The 19,890-nt window shown below is 41.2% G+C and overlaps 1 protein-coding gene across 10 annotated transcripts in view; it reads right to left on the reverse strand.

Annotated features, from left to right (window-relative positions):
- Positions 1-12,941: 12,941 nt before the first annotated feature.
- PUM2 (pumilio RNA binding family member 2) overlaps positions 12,942-19,890 on the reverse strand; it is a 95,576-nt gene continuing 88,627 nt past the window's right edge. For all 10 annotated transcript variants that reach the window (XM_055327439.1, XM_055327445.1, XM_055327443.1 and 7 more), the window contains 4 exons: positions 19,757-19,882; positions 19,370-19,491; positions 18,052-18,244; positions 12,942-16,242 (listed from right to left, as the gene is read on the reverse strand). In XM_055327439.1, coding sequence (XP_055183414.1) covers positions 16,111-16,242; positions 18,052-18,244; positions 19,370-19,491; positions 19,757-19,882 — 573 coding nt within the window. In that variant the 3' untranslated portion in view covers positions 12,942-16,110. The remainder of the gene's footprint in view (positions 16,243-18,051; positions 18,245-19,369; positions 19,492-19,756; positions 19,883-19,890) is intronic.

Raw genomic sequence — 19,890 nt, forward strand, 5'->3', positions numbered from 1 at the left:
GAAGAGGAGGGACCCATCTGGAGGCACCCTTGGCAGGGTCCTCATTCTGATTTGTGTTCTTAACATGGCTTATTGAATATGTTTAATATCCTCCCTGGTGAACCACTAACTGCCTTGAATGTGTTTCTTCCTTTTGCCACTAAAAGAAAAGCAGGTTCCAGGAAGGCAGGGCCAGTGTCTCGTTCTTCCCATGGGCACCCCAGACTTCATTATGGGAGAAATGCACACTTGTCGCCACTGGGGCGGCAAGGGACAAGAGGCTGGCCCTGTGGGGAGAGTGTGGGACCCTTCACTGCAATAGGCGCCCGAAGTGGCTCAGGCCTAGGCAGCAGCCTCACGCAAGTCGGCAGCTATCAACCCTTAAATGCGCTTAGCCTTCCACTCAGGAACTCTGCCTCAGTGCGTTTACTCTTCCTAAGCGTTTCCACCAGTGTCCAAACACGCATGTCTGAATGTGCACCAGCAAAGAAAAAGTGAAATAATTGTGAATATTCCCACACCGTGGAAAACTATACAACACTTTTTATTTTTTTAAAGATGTTATTTATTTGAGAGAGACAACACAAGCAAGCAGGGGGAGCGGCAGAGGGAGAAGCAGACTGCCCGCTGAGTGGGGGGAGCCCTGGGATCAGGACATGAGCCTAAGGCAGCCACTTAACCGAGCGCCCCAAGCGCCCCATACAACACTTTTTAAAATAAAGCAGGTGTTTAAGTCCTGACATGCAACACTTTTCAAAGCCTATTTTTAGGTGAATAAAGCAAGTTAAAAAGTGATCTCTAGGGATGCCTCGGTGGCTCAGCGGTTGAGCGTCTGGCTTTGGCCCAGGTCATGATCCTGGAGACATCAAGTCCCACATTGCGCTCCCTGCATGGAGCCTGATTCTCCAGAGCCTCTCTCTCTCTCTCTCTCTCTCTCTCATGAATAAATAAAATAAAAAAAAATCAAAAACGTGTGTAATGTACATAGACTATATATATGGAGGTAAAAAATTTTTCCTCTGCCGGTGGGGGGGGGGCGGACAGGATGGAGACAGTGTAGGAGAATTTTTAAGTTTACTTATTATTAAGTTGTTTAATGAGAATATACATATGTCTATACACACACGTATATAACTTGTTTAACTCTTTAAATTAGAAGCTGTTTATTAAAGCAGTGGACGTGCTCTCAACCTCAACTAATAGCTTCCCCTCGACCAGCTAGAATAACAGAACATTTATTGCGTGTACCGTACCTGCATTACTCATGGTACAACCAAGAGCGCCACACAACTGGATCTTAAGGCCCTCCCACCTCTCAGCTCTGCCATCTGGTGTGGCTCCACGTTTGGGAAGGTGTCAAGATGACTGCAGCATTTCCAGCCATCTCAGCTAATACACCCTTGTCCAGAAATTATGAATGGCTTTCTTAGGAGTGAGGAAATAGTTCCCTGAAGTGCCCCCCACTGACACACACACACACACACACACACACACACACACACGCTCCTTTTCCCACCTCACTGGCCAGAATGGGATCAGCACCCACATGAAGCCATCACTGGCGAGCAAAGCTTGAGTATCAGTATGGGTGCAGATTAACCTTCCAAGAGCTTGGACTTGGGAGAGCCAATGTCAAGGACTTCCCAAAGAATATCAGATGCATGTAAGTGTATTTGTAGTCAAGATGGGAGAAAACAAAACTTTTTTCATACCAACTTCTTCTTGTCATGAAACACTTAAAAAAAACCAAACGATTGTTTTATTTTGAGCCATTTCAAACATAAAGAATGATGTTCTTCAAAAAATTAAAAACAACTACCATATGATCTAGCAATTCCACTTCTGGGTATATATAGAATTAAAACTAGGGACTCGAATAGATATTTGTACACCTATATTCGTAGCAGCATTATTCACAATAGCCAAAAGGTGGAAGCAACCCAAGTATCCACTGACATGAGTAGATAAAATGTGGCATATACATAAAATGGAAAGTTATCCAGCCCTAAAAATGAAGGAAATTGTTTTTTTTTATTTTTAAGATTTTATTTATTTGAGAGAGAGAATGAGAGTGAGCTCGAGCCAGAGAGGAGGCCCAGAGGGAGAGGGAGAAGCAGGCTCTCCGCTGAGCAAGGAGCCTGACATGAGGCTCGATCCCAGAGCCCTGAGATCAAGACCTGAGCTGAAGGCAGATGCTTAGCCGACTGAGCCCCCCACACACACACACCCTAAAACAAAGGAAATTCTGATTCATGCTACAACATTAAAGAACCTTGAAGACTTGATGCTAAGTGAAATAAACCAGTCACAAAAGGACAGATATGGTGTGATCCCATTTATTTGAAGTTTCTGAGGTAGTCAAATTTATAGAGATAGAAAATGGAACAGTGGTTGTTACTAGGGTTTGAAGGGAAGAGGGAATAGAACATTATAGTTCAGCAGGTATGGAGTTTTAGTGTGGGAAGGATGGATGGTGGTGATGGTTGGACAACGTGAATGCACTTAATGCCACTGAACTGTGCATTCAAAAGTGTTAAAATGGTATATTTTACAATAAAAAGGAATGCAGAAAAACCTCCACCTCAATTGCAATACCCCCCAAATAATAATATAATGAACACCTTATGCAACTACTACTCATTTTATCTAATCTTAACATCATCTTTTTTTCATTACTTTTGTATGAAATGAAATCTTACAACAGAGTCAATTGAGTCCTCTCAATTTATGTTTTGAGATTTATCCATGTCGATACATGTGGCTCTGGGTCACTTACCTCAATTTCTGTCTTATCATTTACTGTGTGCACATACCCCAGTTTGTTTATCCATGGACATTTGGTTGTTTCCAGTTTTTCAATATTATATACAATGTTGCAGTCAGTTCTTGTACCTTTCTCCTTGCAGGGGTGGGAGACTTTCTCTAAAAGTGGATACAGCTGGGTTTTAGGTCCAACTATAGTCAGCTTTTTAGGAATTGCTCTAATTTCTCTCAAACGAATTGCTCTCCAAAAGGTTCCCTAGCAATTTATACTCTCAGCAGCAGTTATGAGAGTTCCCATTTTTCTACATCCTCTATATAACTTGGCACTTATTGAACATTTTATATTTCTCCAGTCTGATGCAAGTAAAGTATCTCATTGTCATTTGATTTTGAATGGCCCTACTGTTACGAAACGTTTTGCGGAAGCCTTTTATTGCTGACTGCTTGGGCAGGTACTGCCAGTTGCTCCCCAAATTTGTTTTCTTCTCCCCTTTTCAGTAAAAGAACCCCTACATTTCAACAGGCCTCTTGGCCCTTTGCAATAAAGACTATCTTTCCCACCATCCCCGAGAGCTATATGTAGCTGCCTGATGAGGGTTTTGCCAGTGGCACGGGAGCGGAGATGGTGTGCATAGATCTAGGAATGGGTCAAAGGGAGGAACAGCTTCTTTTCCCTTCCTGTTTTCATTCCTCCTGGCTGGGATGCAGCTATGATGGGTGCAGATGGAGCAGTCCTCTTGGACATGAAGTGAACTTGAGAACAGAGACCATGCCTGTCAGAGGACCAGGCTAGCAGGAGCATGGGTCCCCAGCCAGTGAAGGAGCACCCCAGCCCTGACTGCCCATGCAGATGGGCCCACAATGGAGAAACAGACTTCTCGTTTCTTCAGACACTGTTATCCCTCGCCAGGGAATCTAACCCTGACAACACACAGGTCAGTCTGGCCTGCTGGGGACCCAAGAGTGTGGGGGGGACGCTGTGTGCGGGGAGGCGGGGAGGGGCGGTTCTGAAGGCGCTGCCAGTAAGTGCCTAGGGCGGGACTGCAGGTGATGCCACAAGCTCCCCAGTCCCGGACTGTATTAAATTCTGGAGTTGACTCATGTCACCTAACAACCTCTGTCTCCAAAGAAGTCTTGATGAGAGGTGAATCGTTCAACCCATGCGGCGTTTTCAGAAGCTGAAGCGCATAGGGTCCCTCTGCTCTGCTCACGCTGCTGGGACCATTCTCACCTGGTGGCAGGCATGGGGTGGGGTGCTCCACAGGAAGCCCTCACCCCGGTCTGCAGCCGGCCTGTGCTTGTGTCCATGGTGACACATGAAGAATGAAAGGCTGTGGCGAAGGACGCCTGGGTGGCTCAGTGGTTGAGCGTCTGTCTGCCTTTGGCTCAGGTCGTGCTCCCGGGGTCCTGGGATCCAGTCCCACATCCAACTCCCTACAGGGAGCCTGCTTCCCCCTCTGCCTGTATCTCTGCATCTCTCTCTCACGAATAAATAAATAAAATCTTTAAAAAAAGAAAAGAAAAGATAGGCCGCGGGACGGTTTTGTTTCTTTCAAGCAGCTTATGTGTTTCTTTTCATGTAACTTATGTGTGTTGTGTTTGCGCTCCTGTGCTCAGGCGGCTCTGAAAGGCGGGGTGACTGGGTTATTGCAAGTGTACCCAACAGTCACCTCCCACTTCTCTGTTGCTATCCGCACACCCTGCCTCACCCCCACACCACCTGTCCATTTCTCATGTATAGTTTCACTTGCCATCTAAATTGCCTGGGATATTTGCTAGACTGTTAGCAGGAGAAAAACAGAATAAATATGTCCTTTGTAAATATCATTGCAATTTACACGTCGTGGGAATCAGAGTTACCTCCCTAAAGCCTTGCCCTTGGGGCATTGTGTTCATCACCTGATGCTGCCCATCCCACCGTCCTAGGAAGAGCGGAGCACTCTGCGAGGATAGCGTTTTTTTTTGTTTTTTTTTTTTTTTTTTTTTTTGGAGGGAGGGGAGGGAGGTGGACTTGTTGTTCATTCATTTGATGAACGTGTCCGGAGCTGCTGTGCGGCCCAGCCCCACCCCAGGAGCAGCCTTTGTTGGAGGCTCGCGCAGGGAGCTCCCCGGCAGGCAGGTGTGCCAGCGCCGGCCTCACCCTCTCAGGTGCCGTCATACTGATTCATCCCGAGCCACTTCCCGGGGTGGGGCTGCTTGTCTCTGGCCCACCGCAGCCTGTCCCCACTTCCCAATGACCTGGCCTCTGAGAAGCCGCGGGGCTCTCCCTGACTCAGCCCAGCGTCGGGGTTCTCAGGGAGGGAAGCTGCGCACCCACCTGCGGTCTCAGCCACCTGCACCGTCTCAGCCGGCACCGATGCCCAGTTTCCTCCTACACATGCTTAGCACGGCCTCAGCTGTGGGACCTGAGCAGGTAAGTCAGCCTCTCTGCTTTGATTTGTTCCTCTATGAATTGGGGAAATACTGGTAACTACTCAGAGAGTAGCACGGTGAAGGGGTTGGCACGGCGCCTGGCACACGGTGCCTGCGTGTTAGTGATGCTGAGGCTGTGACAGTGGGCCTGGGAGAGGTGGGCGGAGCCTCGGCCTCACAGCCCTCTGTCCCCTGCCACCTGGGCCAAGGTGCGTAAGCCTTCTGAACTCAGCCTGTGGTGACGATTACCTGAGAGGATGCGCACAGAACACTGAGCACTTCACTTGGCCCCGGGCCTGGTCAACAGAGCTAGCAGAGAAGTGAGGCATTCTAAGGCTCCAGGGAGACTCTGGGGTGCTCTGAAGGGGAAGGAGCTCACAGCAGCCAAGCTGGGAGGGCATGGTGTGTGATGTGGGTGCAGGGATGGGTGTGGAGCACCTGCATGTGGCAGATTCACTCCACAGATAGGTGACTTTGCATTCCATTACGGGGACTGTATACGACTGAGTTTGCAAACAGCCTCCAGAGCTGCATTTGGCTTATAGAAATGTTTTGCCCTCACAGTGTTTTAAGATTTTATTTATTTATTTATTCAGGAGAGACACAGAGAGAGGCAGAGACATAGGCAGAGGGGGAAGCAGGGTCCTTGCAGGGAGCCCAAAGTGGGACTCGATCCCAGGACCCTGGGATCACAACCTGAGCCGAAGGCAGATGCTCAACCGCTGAGCCACCCGGGCTCCCCTCACAGTGGTTTTTTTGTTTGTTTGTTTTTGTTTTTAATAGAGAGACTTCTATTAGCAAATTGCATATAAGAATCCAGATTTCTGATTTTCTAGCAGAATCAGAAGAGCTGCTAACGCTAGACCACCATCCCGTCATGGCAGGGACCAGCTAAAGCCACGACTCTTGAAGTGCATGCATTTCCAGCACATCCGCCACCCACTGGGTCCTGCAGGAGTCCGACTTCCAAGAGCCTCTGCACAGCCATGAAGTGTGTTGGCTCTGGCATGAGAACACGGTTGAACTCTGGCCCTGCCTCCCTGGACAAGTCCTACTTGTCATCCGTAAAAGTCTTATAGGACTAGTCCCTTCCTCACACAGTTGTTGGGGAGAATGGGATCATATATGCAAGGCGCTTAACATCTGGGACTTAAAAGTCTCCAGTGCTTTCGCAGCTATTGCTGTTGTTACTGCTTCTGGTACTAGCTCATGATTTTAGGGTCAAAACTGACCTCTTGGGATGCCTGGGTGGCTCAGTGGTTGAGCATCTGCCTTTGGCTCAGGGCGTAATCCCAGGGTTTAGGATCAAATCCCACATCAGGGTCCTTGCAAGGAGCCTGCTTCTCCCTCTGCCTGTGTCTCTGCCTCTCTCTCTCTCTGGCTCTCATGAATAAATAAATAAAATCTTAAAAAACAAACAAACTGAACTCTTTGGAGACTGGAAAGGAACTTCCTTGATTTGGACAGCCTGATTTCTCCCCAGGTCACAGAACCACACTGTGGGAACATTTTAAAAAATCCCCTCTGCTCCAGGTATTGATCCCTTCCTACCCCCCAACTCTTGGTAACCTCCAATCTTTTTTACCATCTCCATAGTTTTGCCTTTTCCAGAATGTCATGTAGTTGGAATCATACGGTAGGCAGCCTTCTCAGATTGGCTTCTTTCCCTGAGCAATATGCATTTAAGCTTCTTCCATGCCTTTTCATGGTTTGATAACTCATTTCTTTTTATCGCTGAGTAGTATTCCATTGCCTGGATGCATCAGTTTGCTTACCCACTCACCTACTGAAGGACGTCTTGGTTGCTTCAACGTCTGGGAAGTTATGAATAAAGCTACTATAAGCATCTGTGTGGAGTCTCTTGTGTGGACCTAAGTTTTTAAGTCTTTTGGGTAAATACGTAGGAGCATGATGGTTGGGTCATATGGTAAGACTGCCTTTTAATTTCATAATATGTGAATACAATCACATTGGATTCAACTGGCTTCCATATTGGCTAGGAGTCTTGCATCTATAGGCATGAATGAAAATAGCCCACTGTTATGGTTTGTGTGCGGTAAAGTTCCGCTTTGTTTTCAAGATTGTTGTTACAGTTTTGTAGAATAACTTGGGAAATTTTCATCATTTTTCCTGCTCTGTAAAATCTATATTAACTAGGAATTAGATGTTCCTTAAAGATTTACAGAACTTGTCCCTTAAACAGTCTGGTCTCATGCCCTTAGATATCCTCAACTACTTTCTTTTTTCTTTTCTTTCTTTCCATCTTCTTTTGGTTTTTGTTTTTTTGGTATCTGCAGCATCTGTAGGTGGATAGTTCAGTAGTAATTCACATTGTTACACAGCAGATCTCCAGAACTTTTTCATCTTGCAAAGCTAAAACTCTATACCCGTTAAATAGCGACTCTTCATTTACCCCTACACCAGTCCCTGGAAACTACTTTTCTGTTTCTATAATTTAACTGTTTTAAATACCTTCACATAAGGGGAATTAGACAGTATGTCTTTTTATGGTTTCACGTATCATAATGTCAAGTTTATTCACATTGCCGCGTACGTCAAAACTTCCTTTTAAGGGCTGAACGATATTCCATTTTATGTATAGACCACATTTTGTTTAATTCATCCATCCAGGGCAGCCCTGGTGGTTCAGCGGTTTAGTGCCCGCCTTTGGCCCAGGGTGTGATCCTGGAGACCTGGGATCAAGTCCCATGTCGGGCTCGCTGCATGAAGCCTGCTTCTCCCTCTGCCTGTGTCTCTGCCTCTCTCTCTCTCTCTGTCTCTCATGAAAAAATAAATAAAATCTTTAAAAAAAAATTCATCCATCCACTGATGGACATTTGGATTGTTTCTACACTTTGGCTATTGTGGACAATGCTGCTATGAACATGGGAAGGCAAATACCTCTTTGAAATCCTACTTTTTTTTTTAAGATTTATTTATTTATTCATGAGAGACACAGGGTGAGAGAGGGAGGCAGAGACACAGGCAGAGGGAGAAGCAGGCTCCTCACAGGAGCCCGATGCGGGACTCGATCCCAGATCCTGGGATCACAACCTGAGCTGAAGGCACCCTCCCAACCACTGAGCCACCCAGGCATCCCTGAAATCCTACTTTCTTTTTTTTTTTTTTTAATATTTATTTATTTATTTATGAGAGAGAGAGAGAGAGAGAGAGACTGGCAGAGACACAAGCAGGCTCCATGCAGGGAGCCCGACACAGGACTCGATCCCGGGACTCCAGGACTGTGCCCTGGGCCAAAGGCAGGCGCAAAACCGCTGAGCCACCCAGGGATCCCCTGAAATCCTACTTTTAATTCTTTTGAATATATATACCCAGAAGTGGGATTGCTGGATCAGATGGTAATTCTACTTTTAATTTTTTGAGTAACCCCAGAATGGTTTTCAATAGCAGCTGCACCTTTGACATTCCCAACAGTGCACAAGGGTTCCCGTTTCTGCATTTCCTAACCCTTGCTATTTTCTCTTTCCTCATAGCCATGATGAGTGATATCCCACTGTGGTTCTGATTTGCATTTACCTAAAGATTAGTGATGTTGAGCATCTTTTCGATAGCTTGTTGGTCATTTGCATATATCATCTTTGGAGAAATTCACTTCCTTTGCCCTTTTATTTTTTTTATTTTATAGATTTTATTTATTTATTCATGAGAGACACAGGGAGAGAGGCAGAGGCATAAGCAGAGGGAGAAGCAGGCTTCTCAGAGGGAGCCTGATGCGGGACTTGATCCTAGGAGCCTGGCTGGGATCACACCGCGAGCCAAAGGCAGACACTCATCTGCTGAGCCACCCAGGTGTCCCTCCTTTGCCCTTTTAAAATAGGTTGGGTTTTTTTTCTTCTTGTAGTTCTTTATATGTTCTGGATAATAACCCCTTATCTGATACATGATTTGCAAAGATTTCCTCCTATACTGTGGATTGCCTTTTCACTCTGATTATTCCCTTTGAAATGCACAAATGTCTTTAAGTTGAATGTAGTCTCATTCATCTAGTTTTGCTTTGTTGTGCTTTTGGTGTCATATGCAAAAATCTTTGCCAAATCTAAAGCTATGAAGCTTTTGTCATGTTTTCTTCTAGGAGCTTTATAGTTGTAGGACTTTCTTTTTAGGTGTTTAATCCATTTTGAGCTAATTTTTGTATTTGGTGTAGAGTAAGAGTCCAACTTCATTCTTTTGCAGGAGGATAGCCTATTTTCCCAACACCATCTCCTTTCCCTATTGAATGGTCTTGACACTCATGTTGAACATCATTTGACCCTTAATGGAAGGGTTCGTTTCTGGACTCTCTATTCATCCTGCTGGTCTATGTCTGTTTTGATGCTGTGCCACACATTTTTAATAAAAAATTGAGGTATAATTGACATATTAGCTTCAGGTGTATAACATGCATGATTCAGTATTTGTATCTATCGCAAAATGATCACAATGTATAGTTAATAGAAGGTTAATAGGTTTCTAATAGAAACCCAAATGGTTTTGATTACTGTAGGTTTGTAGTAAGTTCTGACATCAGGCAATGTGAGACCTTGCTTCGACTTCATTCCTTTGACTAGCTTCTTCCTTTGTTTTATAGTTATTAGTCTATTTATATTTTGTATTATTCCTTGATTCTGGAGTTTACTTCCCTAGAAAATTTGATTTTTAACTTATAAGTAGACTTTAAAAAAATTATTTACTTGAGAGAAAGAGAGAGATGGGAGGGGCAGAAGGAGTTGAGAACCTCAAGCAGACTCCCCGCTAAGCACAGAGCCCAACACAGGGCTTGATCTCCCTACCCTGAGATCATGACCTGAGCCAAAATCAAGAATCTGACACCTACCTGACTGAACTGTCCAGGCGTCCCTGTATGTAGACTTTTTAATGTTCTAGAATTTTTAAAAATTATTTATTTATGATAGTCACACAGAGAGAGAGAGAGAGAGAGAGAGGCAGAGGGAGAAGCAGGCTCCATGCACCGGGAGCCTGAAGTGGGATTCGATCCTAGGTCTCCAGGATCGGGCCCTGGGCCAAAGGCAGGCGCTAAACCGCTGCGCCACCCAGGGATCCCTGTTCTAGAATTTTTTAAAAAGCTCATTTTATGTATCCCATGTCTTACTCCTATTTTTAAAATTCCAGTTTGCCAAAAGCATGTCTTTTTATTTTTAACCCAGTAGATTCCTTTTTTGTGGAGTTTATTAATCCCGTCTACATTTTTTTTTTTTTACTAGCTTTTTACTTTTAGAGGGGGAAGGGGCAATGGGAGGAGAGAATCCGAAGCAGACTCTGCGCTGAGTATGGAGCTCCACATGTGGCTTGTGTGACCTTGAGATCATGACCCAAACCAAAACCAAGAGTCAGATGCTCAACTGACTCTGCCACCCAGGCACCCCTCACTAGCTTCTTAAATTATCTTCAGATTTTCTTGGCTAAATAGTTTTTTCTTAATAGCCTTTGGCTCAAGTCCCCCACGTTGGATATATAGCACTGCTTCTCATTTTGAAGTTGACCCAAATGGTTTATTCCAGATTAGACTATTCTTTAACCTAGGAGTTATTAAGAACTGTTATTTTAAACATTACTAAGATTTCTAGCAGTTAGATGTATTTCTACGATATATTTTTGGCCTCCTTTTCTAATTCTCTTCTAGTGAAACCTATGACATTCTATTCAATTGAATGTGTCTGGGTGATGTCAGAACTGACTTTCAAAGTGGGGGCGGGAAAAGGCTCCCAAACATCCCTCCTCTCCTCCAGAGTGGTCCACAGGCATCCCCCTGATCCCTGTGTAAGATGGGCCTGCCAGGTGTGGAGACCCAACTTTTCAGGGCTTCTTCCCATCAAAGGTCTAGGGTGATCGACTGAGGTAAGAGGGAGCTTGGCCGGCGTGATGGAACCCGTCTCTGAAATCTGCCTCAACTTTCCCTTCTCTCCAGGTCCTTGCTACTTTCACAGCTTGGCCGGTCTTGCACACAGATCCTCTACAGCACTGCACTTGTCACTCTACAGCTCCAGGATATAGGACAACTCCCTACTGTCAACATCCTGGCAGCCATGGGGGCAAAGCTACTTGTTAAATTAGTACCAAGAAAAAAGATTAAATGTTCTAAGAACTAAAATGCAGTTAAATTCTTTAATCCTATCTTTCAACAGTTTTCCTGCTAACTTGCTGATTTATCTGTAATTTGAATCAGGAAGAGCCCATATGCAGAAACATAAATGAGCTCCAACCCAAATGTCCTGAGGCTGCATGTAGGCAAATTCAACCTCCCCACCTTTCATTAATTTACTGTTAAGGAGTCACAGATCTCACTTTATCCTTGCAATTTTAGGAGGTAGGTCTCATTTCCCTTATTTACACATGAAGAAATGAAGGATTAAGAGATGAAACCATTTGCCCAACAACGTAAAGCTAAAGGTTTGGAATCGGGATAATCTGAGTCCTGATTGAACCATTATATATACTCTGATGTCCAAGGAAACTTGAATCAATCTCAACCTAGCCAATTTCTTTCTTCAGTTACCAGGAAGAATACAGGACTATTTCATTTGGTTTAAGTTCCTGGTAAATATTTTTTTGGGGAAAAAAATAAGTTCTGTGACTGAAACAGAAACTGTCTATAGGATACAGAGGTAATGAGGTTCAATAAAAATTCCACCAAATGTTGAGCTTCCTGTATCTCTCCTGCAGTTTTCTTAGGTTCTTAGCATCAAGCACTCCTCAGATGCAGTTAGCATAGTATTCCAACTTCACAGATGGGGAACACTGAGGCCCAGGATCACACAGCCTCCTCAGCGCAGCCTCCTAGAAGTGAGCACCAGTACCACAGCACTCCATGCTTCTCACCTGTGTTCAGACAAATTTACTGCCTGGAGCATTGAGATCCCATCAGATAGATTGAATCAGTCCTTTAAAGCTAGCTAGGGAAGGTAGACAGTGAACACTGCTCCTCCAGGGTTCCTCTACCCCCTTCCTTCCCTACCCCAGGCCCTGACCCCAACCTTCCTGAGAAATCACTGTCATTAGGGCAAATAGAATGACTACTATCCAGGCCACTTTAGGAAATTTGCTTTTCTTAGGTTGGTAAGCTAGGGTGGGAGGATGTAATATTTCTCTCAGGGTCTTTTTTTTTTTATTTTTTAAAGATTTATTTATTTATTCATTCAGAGAGAGCGAAGGGAGAGGCAGAGACACAGGCAGAGGGAGAAGCAGGCTCCATGCAGGAAGCCTGATGTGGGACTCGATCCTGGGTCTCCAGGATCACACCCCGGGCTGCAGGCGGCGCTAAACCACTGCGCCACTGGGGCTGCCCTCTCAGGGTCTTTTAATTTCACCATTATGATGTGAGAGTCAACGATTCCAAGGGTTGCTTTCAGCTCTGAACCAAAACAAGATAAAATTAAAACTGGCATAAACAATGTGTCTGATAAAAATATTTCTTACAGTTTTACATAGATCTCTGCTTTGGAATCTATCAAATTATCTGTATGGCTTAAAACAACAAAAAGAACAGCTATACAAGGGAGAGAAAAATGGAAAACAATATTAGCATCAGTTAAGAACTGGGTTCTATGTATTTTTTTAAAGATATTCTCGATCCTTAAAATCAGTGACCTAAATACTACTCATCCATAATACAGGTGGCGACACTGAGGCTTAGAGAAGTTAACAGACCCAAGTTCACAAGGTTTGTGAATCCGGATATAAACTTCAAATCCACGCTTGAGCCCAAACTGTATTCTTTAGACAACACTGTCTCTGAAAGTCCATGTGGAAAGGAAACAAACACCTATAGGTAAAGGTAAGTGATTTAATTTAATCCTCAAAACAACCTTGTAGAAGTATCATTTTATCAAGGAAACAGCTAAAAGTTTCATCCTATGAACTGTGTAATCACTCTATGTAATTAGACAGAAATCCTAAATACCAATCAGAAGATAGGAATACCATCAGAGTAATCAGTAGCCCCAGATTAGCATCCATGTGATAAAAATATTTGCTTTTCCTTATGTCAGAGTAAACTTGAATGGGCAATGTGAATTATAGTCGAGGTACAGAAGGGTATTTTATATTTAGAGAAAAACACAAGACCAGGTTTATTTCATACAATGTTATTCACACATTTTTCATTTTCTAATTTATACATAATATACAAAGTGAAGATAACATTATTTCATATGAACCAAGAAGAGCCAGGACTTAGACAAACTGGTCCAGAAACAATCCATATCAAAAGGAGACACTCAAGAGTAAAGTCTAAGTGGTTCTGCCCAATTAAAGTTTCTTTATTCTGAAATGTGATGCTCAGATTTTAGCAAAACTCCATGCCAACTTATTAAACAATGGTGGAATCAGGTGGGCACCAAAATGGCAGACGATAAAATTTCTACATAATATTCTCCTAGAATAGGCCCCAAAGTACTGGGAAGACTGGGTTGTCTACATTAGGATACATGGGAAAATCAAAACCTGAAGAAGGTTCCATTTCCCAGCTATCCCCTAGGACTTTCTAAATTTGCAGAGATAACTGCCTGTGTCAACAGAGGGTAGGAAAAAGGAAAACCAGGAATTCAACTGTGCAAATCCAGGAAAGTCACTTATCAACCTCCAACAAGAACAACTTGGATCATGATCAGCTCACGACCATGAGCTGATAATGGGAACAGAAGATCGACACGGGGGCCAGGACACTCTGAGGCAAAACAAAGGAGGATGGGGTGGAAAAGAGCAGCTTTGTATGGTGGTGGTGGAGTGGGGAGGAGGGAAGTACTGCCACTGGGACTGGGACATGCTGATGAGCCAGTAAGACTATGAGAGGGGACAGTGACAAGTGGTTGGATCTAATGGACTCAACATGGAATGTTGGGTGAGAAATCTAGAATAACTCAACGTCAAACACGGAAAAGTATGCCTGGCACCCCAAACTTTATGCCATTATTTTTAGGTTCATGATATGAATAGCTAAGTGATAAAACCTTTATATTCCATATTGTGCTCAGAAGAATGCTTTTCTTCTGCAGACTTCTAATAAAAAAAATCCCTTACATGTTCAATCGAAGGAGAGAGCATGGTTCATTAGTTTTCAGCACTAAACAGAAGTGGGTCAACATAAATGGTTTTATACAAAATACTGACTTCAACAAAATACAAAGCACTTTCTTTATCTTTCAGAAACTGAATATACAAAGCAAGTTTTTTTCCAAAATATTTTCATAGGCAAAGGATTAAAAACGATTTTAATTATACACATATGGTCACAATTTTGCCTTAAAAAGATTGTTGGGAAATGTACATAAGGCCGCTTGTAAATGTACATCATGTAACTGTTATGTCTTATGTCCAGAGGAAAAAATGTTATCATACAGATTTGCTCTTACTTGGGAATAGGCTATTCAAAAATACAGTACTCTTCTGTACAAAGAAAAAAGTCACATCACATTTAATAAGATGGAAAAAGCATTGGCCTCCATGGTAACCAAATTTCTCAGTCCAATACTTTCTATTATGAACAATACCCTGACTTCTTGAAAGTGATCCAAATCCTAATATGTCCATATTAACACAGTCAACAACTATGTTATAAAAGAAAATGTTTCCCACAATAATAAAAAGAAAGCCGGTTCATACTTCTGAAACCATATAAAGATAAAAAATTTTTAAAAAATCACTCTCGATTTGGAGAAATAAATTTACATTATACAACACTATATGCCAGGTCAAAGAGGGCAGGGACATAAATGTACACTAAAATGCAAATGTTTCCCAAGGAGATAAAACAAATTCCATTTACAGCATGAAGGTTTACAAATGTACACCTGTACAACCAAGGAAAGCATCACTACTAAATTAGCAAGGCTTTTATAATAAACATTGAAACAAGATTTGCTTTCAAAGTGTAAACTTACATCTATTACTACACACACAATGCATATATTTATAGGAAGCAAAAAAAGCTATCTGAATATGTAGTCATGCTTAAATGTTGAGCTATCAAATTCACTTTTCAGTGGCCCCTTTCACCTCTAACTGGTTCCTACTCTTTCAAAATCTACTATGAAAAAGCAAAATAAAGCTCAACACTTCCTCAACATGTCCTTGTAATTCTATAAGCAAAACAATATACAAATTTCCACTCTTTCTCAGATTGCAAACCAAACTGAAAAGTTAAAATGGGACTTAACTTTTCAATTAGTGCATTTAATTGAATGGAAGTGTCACCATGATTTTTGTTTTTTTCTACCTCTTATAACAATTACATATGTAAGTATATACAATACTTCTGTACATTGCCAGAGACGTTTTAGGGCAGTATTTGTATTAAAACCACATCCACTGTAAATAATATAAGTTCTTTTCACCTCAAATCATTTAATTCTTGTCTTATTTGCCGAGTTTTTATTTGCATGATGGTTTGTGAATTACCAAAATACAACTTAACTTTCTTTTTAAAATATTAATAATATTTATGCAGTTGATTGTTAATCAGTTATAAAAAGGCTTCACACAAAGGACAAAAAAAAAATAAGGACTATATTTCTATATACATCTCTATAAACCTGTTGTGCTATGGGGTCCGTAGACCTACCAGACTGCAAGCCAGTTTATTAAAAGAATACTGTACTTTTTCCTTTAAAAACTATTTTTTTTGTGACTTTACAAGGTAAAAATTTACAAAATATGTGACAGCTTTTTTTGATAGTTACATCATATACAGGCATTCTGTGCTTTGCCAGCAATCCAATCTGATAGGTCTCCATTCAGGGCTGAATATAATTTATAATTCACCACCCCCACCCCCCAAATATACACAATAACCTTAAAAAATTTACAAATGGATGAATAAAGTCAATAAATAGTTCTGCTTTAAAAAAAAAATTTGAAGATTCATAGTTGAGTTGTGTTTTGATAATTCACAAAAGAAACATTCTTTTCACATGGTTACATTATCTTCTTTCTCTTTTCCCTTTACAGCATTCCATTTGGTGGTCCTCCAATAGGCCCCAGATCTGGGCTATTTTTCAAATAATATTTTTCCAACTTGGCCAGTATATGCTTCCCATATGTGTATTTGCGCAAAGTAGTGATATGAGGACGAATCTGAAAAAGAAATAATCTGCTTAGTAAATCTGAGTTATTTTGATTTCTGGTTTCGTAAAAAAACACTCCTCAATCTGGGTGATTCAGAAGAATAATTGATTTTAATATTCAAATCCTTTAAAGAAAGTTGTTTGTAAAAGTAATTCATTCTACTCAATCTCTCCAAACGTCTACTCCCAAAATTGTTCAATGAATAAACAAACCATTACTTCTACTATTATAAATGCAAATAGTAGAGGGGCTCCAAACACAGCAGGAAATTACGTGAACTATTAAGTTCTTAAAAAGTTGATGAAGGCAGAATTTTCTAGGTTGAATCTGCTGGACAAAAATTCAACAGAAAATGGAGCAAAAGAAATGAATGAGCAATCAGATATGTGATGACTAATACATACAAGTTGTTCAAAATCTAATAGTTTTTAAAATGCAAAAAGAATCCTATCATTACTCTTTGCACTCAGACTGACAGATTTTTTAAGATTTTACGAGAGAGAGAGAGAGAGAGAGAAAGAGAGAATATGAATGAATGCAAGCATGAGTCAGGGGAGGGAGAGGGAGAAGCAGACTCTCCGCTGAGCAAGGAGCCTGATGTGTTTTCCGATCCCAGAACCCTGGGATCATGACCTGAGCTGAGGGCAGATGCTTAACTGACTGGGCTACCCAGGTGCCCCAGACTGGCAAAAAAGGGACTCTTCTTATATATTGGTAGACAGACGTGCAAACGTGTGCAGATTTTTTTAGAGCAACCTGGCAGTATCTATCCACATGTAAAATGTTTACTTCACACCAGCAGTTACGCATCTAGGAATTTATCCTACAAAAACAGTTAATTATGCAAAGACATTCGTATGTAGCATTGCTTATGACACTTAAAAAACCAGAAACAGTCCAAATGTCATAAATATGATATTGGTTAAATAATGTATTTGTTAAAAATAAAACTGACAATCTTTTTTAAGTATATATATATATTTTTTAATTTTTTATTTCTTTATGATAGTCACAGAGAGAGAGAGAGAGAGAGAGAGAGAGAGAGAGAGAGAGGCAGAGACACAGGCAGAGGGAGAAGCAGGCTCCATGCACCGGGAGCCCGACGTGGGATTCGATCCCAGGTCTCCAGGATCGCGCCCTGGGACAAAGGCAGGCGCCAAACCGCTGCGCCACCCAGGGATCCCTAAGTATATATTTTTAAGCAGAAATATTACTTTAAGAAAGGTAGAAGAATTTATGATGTTATATTTCTCTCTATATAACAAGAGGTCCAAAGCAGTTATTTATTTGTCCCCTGTTTTTTAAATGAATAAACTTAGAAAAACATTAGGTATTTAGTTTTTCTTCCAGTGTTCTTTTTTAACAGTTTTCCTATGGAAATTAACGCATTTTTAAAGAGTCATTAGATTCTTTGGGAGAAGGTACAGAGAAAACAGCTTAACTGTTTTTAAAAACCCTAATCAAATCAAAAAAATTATTTTTAGGGAAATGTATGAGGTTAGTGAGAAAACCTAATTACATTTTAAAATTGATGTTCAACCCATGTATTATGGCAAACCAAATATATCTAAATAAGATGGGAATGAACAATGCTAAAAGGTAGGCAAGTAGATGAGAAATGAATGTGATTCTGAAATTACTTTAGGAACTTAATGAGAGGGTACACCATATCTACATTTGTCAAAGGTTACCCATTGATTTTAGATTTTTTTTCTCTAGTTATAATAGAAGAGGAAATTAAAACCTAGAAAGCTAAAATTGTAGCCTGAAAGTCACACAAATTGAATCATCTATTTTAAGTGCTATGAACTGTATTACCTTATGCATGATTATCTTTCTCTGAGCAGGTTCAGCCATATCAATCATCTTCTGAACCACATAATTGGCATACTGGTCCTTCATCATGGTGTATAAGGCACTGTGAGGACCATCATTCTGGCAGCAAACTTCATCAATCAGTAAAGCTCTCTCAGCACGGGAGGCATGAGTAACACACTTTTCTACTACATTGCTAAAAATTAAGTATATACACAAAAAGTTATTTTAAAAAAAAGTTTATTTATTCGGGGGGGGGAGGACAGAGGGAGAGGGGACTCCCTACAAAGCAGGGAGCCCAATGTGGGGCTCAATCCCAGGACCCCAAGATCATAACCTGAGCCAAAGGCAGACATTTAACAGACTGTACCCGTCAGGTGCCCCCCAAAAGTTATTTTGTTACTTTTTTTCTTTAAAAACTTATTAGACAGTGAGGGAAAGAGAAATCCAATTGGACCTCAGGCTGAAAACGAGGCTCCATCTCAACTGTGAAATAAATAACAGCCTCATCTAAAACCAAGAGTCAAAAAATAAAATAATAAAATTAAAATAAAATAAAATTAAATTAAAATAAAATAAAATAAAATAAAAATAAAACCAAGAGTCAGATGGTTAACCAACTGTACCACTTGGGTGCCCCATATTTTGTTACTTTTTCCTTTATAGCAAAATATCCTTGGTTTTGAAGGAATTTGCTCAACATATTGAAGACAGAAGAGACAAAACAGTATTCTCTTACGCTTTACTCTTTAAACAAAAATTAGTATCATAGAGGAACCCATACTGGATACCCACAAGTTTAATAATTAAAATTGTAATTCAAAAACAAGAAAACAAAGTCATTAGTAAGGTCTGAGATTTTCATTAACATGCACTAATTAAATTTGCATTTATAGACTTGGGAGACAAATCATTTCCTGAATACAGACTTCAAAAATGGAATATATACGGGCAAACCAATTTGTCATGTAAGAATAAAAGCAACATTCTGTATGTGCTTTTTCCCTCTACTAAAAGAAAGATTATGTTTTTTTTTGTTTTTTTTTTTTAATTTATGATAGTCACAGAGAGAGAGAGAGAGAGGCAGAGACACAGGCAGAGGGAGAAGCAGGCTCCATGCACTGGGAGCCCGACGTGGGATTCGATCCCGGGTCTCCAGGATCGCGCCCTGGGCCAAAGGCAGGCGCCAAACCGCTGCGCCACCCAGGGATCCCTGAAAGATTATGTTCTAATGCTATAGTCTGCATCCATTTCTTTGTTTACTAATAAAAGCCTAAGAGTTAAAAGAATTGACCCCTGGAATTAGAAAGTAATGCAATACCTGGCAAATTTGTGTTGACTCAGGGCTAAGACTTTTCCTCTGATTTCAGAAACAATTTTGCTTTTGTCTTCAGGTCGACCATGTTCCAGTACATGCTGAATAACATAATTGCCATACTGATCCTAAGTACAGATATTTTAAAATTATTTTCCTTAAGTCATTCCTTAAGAATAATGATTATTCTTTAAAAAGATCTTAATTACCTTTCTTAAAGTTCAACATTATATAGTCAGGAGAATATACCAGGCTTCTTATCTCTGTGTTTCTACAGTGTGTTAATTGAGGAATAAATTATATTTCCCTAAATTTAACAATAAATTATATTTCCCGATATTATGAACCATTTTCAAAAATACATAAACATCAAAACTATTAGGGAGTTTATACCTGTACCAACTGCTCTGTATGTTGGTGGAGTTCTTCTAAGATAGGTAAGGTCTGTTCTGCAGTGCAATGTTCTAGGATGCGCTGGATCACTCTGCAGCCATAAGGATGAGTTGAAAGTACAAACACCTTAAAAA

This window comes from Nyctereutes procyonoides, unplaced genomic scaffold, assembly GCF_905146905.1.
Source record: "Nyctereutes procyonoides isolate TBG_1078 unplaced genomic scaffold, NYPRO_anot_genome, whole genome shotgun sequence".
Classification (NCBI taxonomy): domain Eukaryota; kingdom Metazoa; phylum Chordata; class Mammalia; order Carnivora; family Canidae; genus Nyctereutes; species Nyctereutes procyonoides.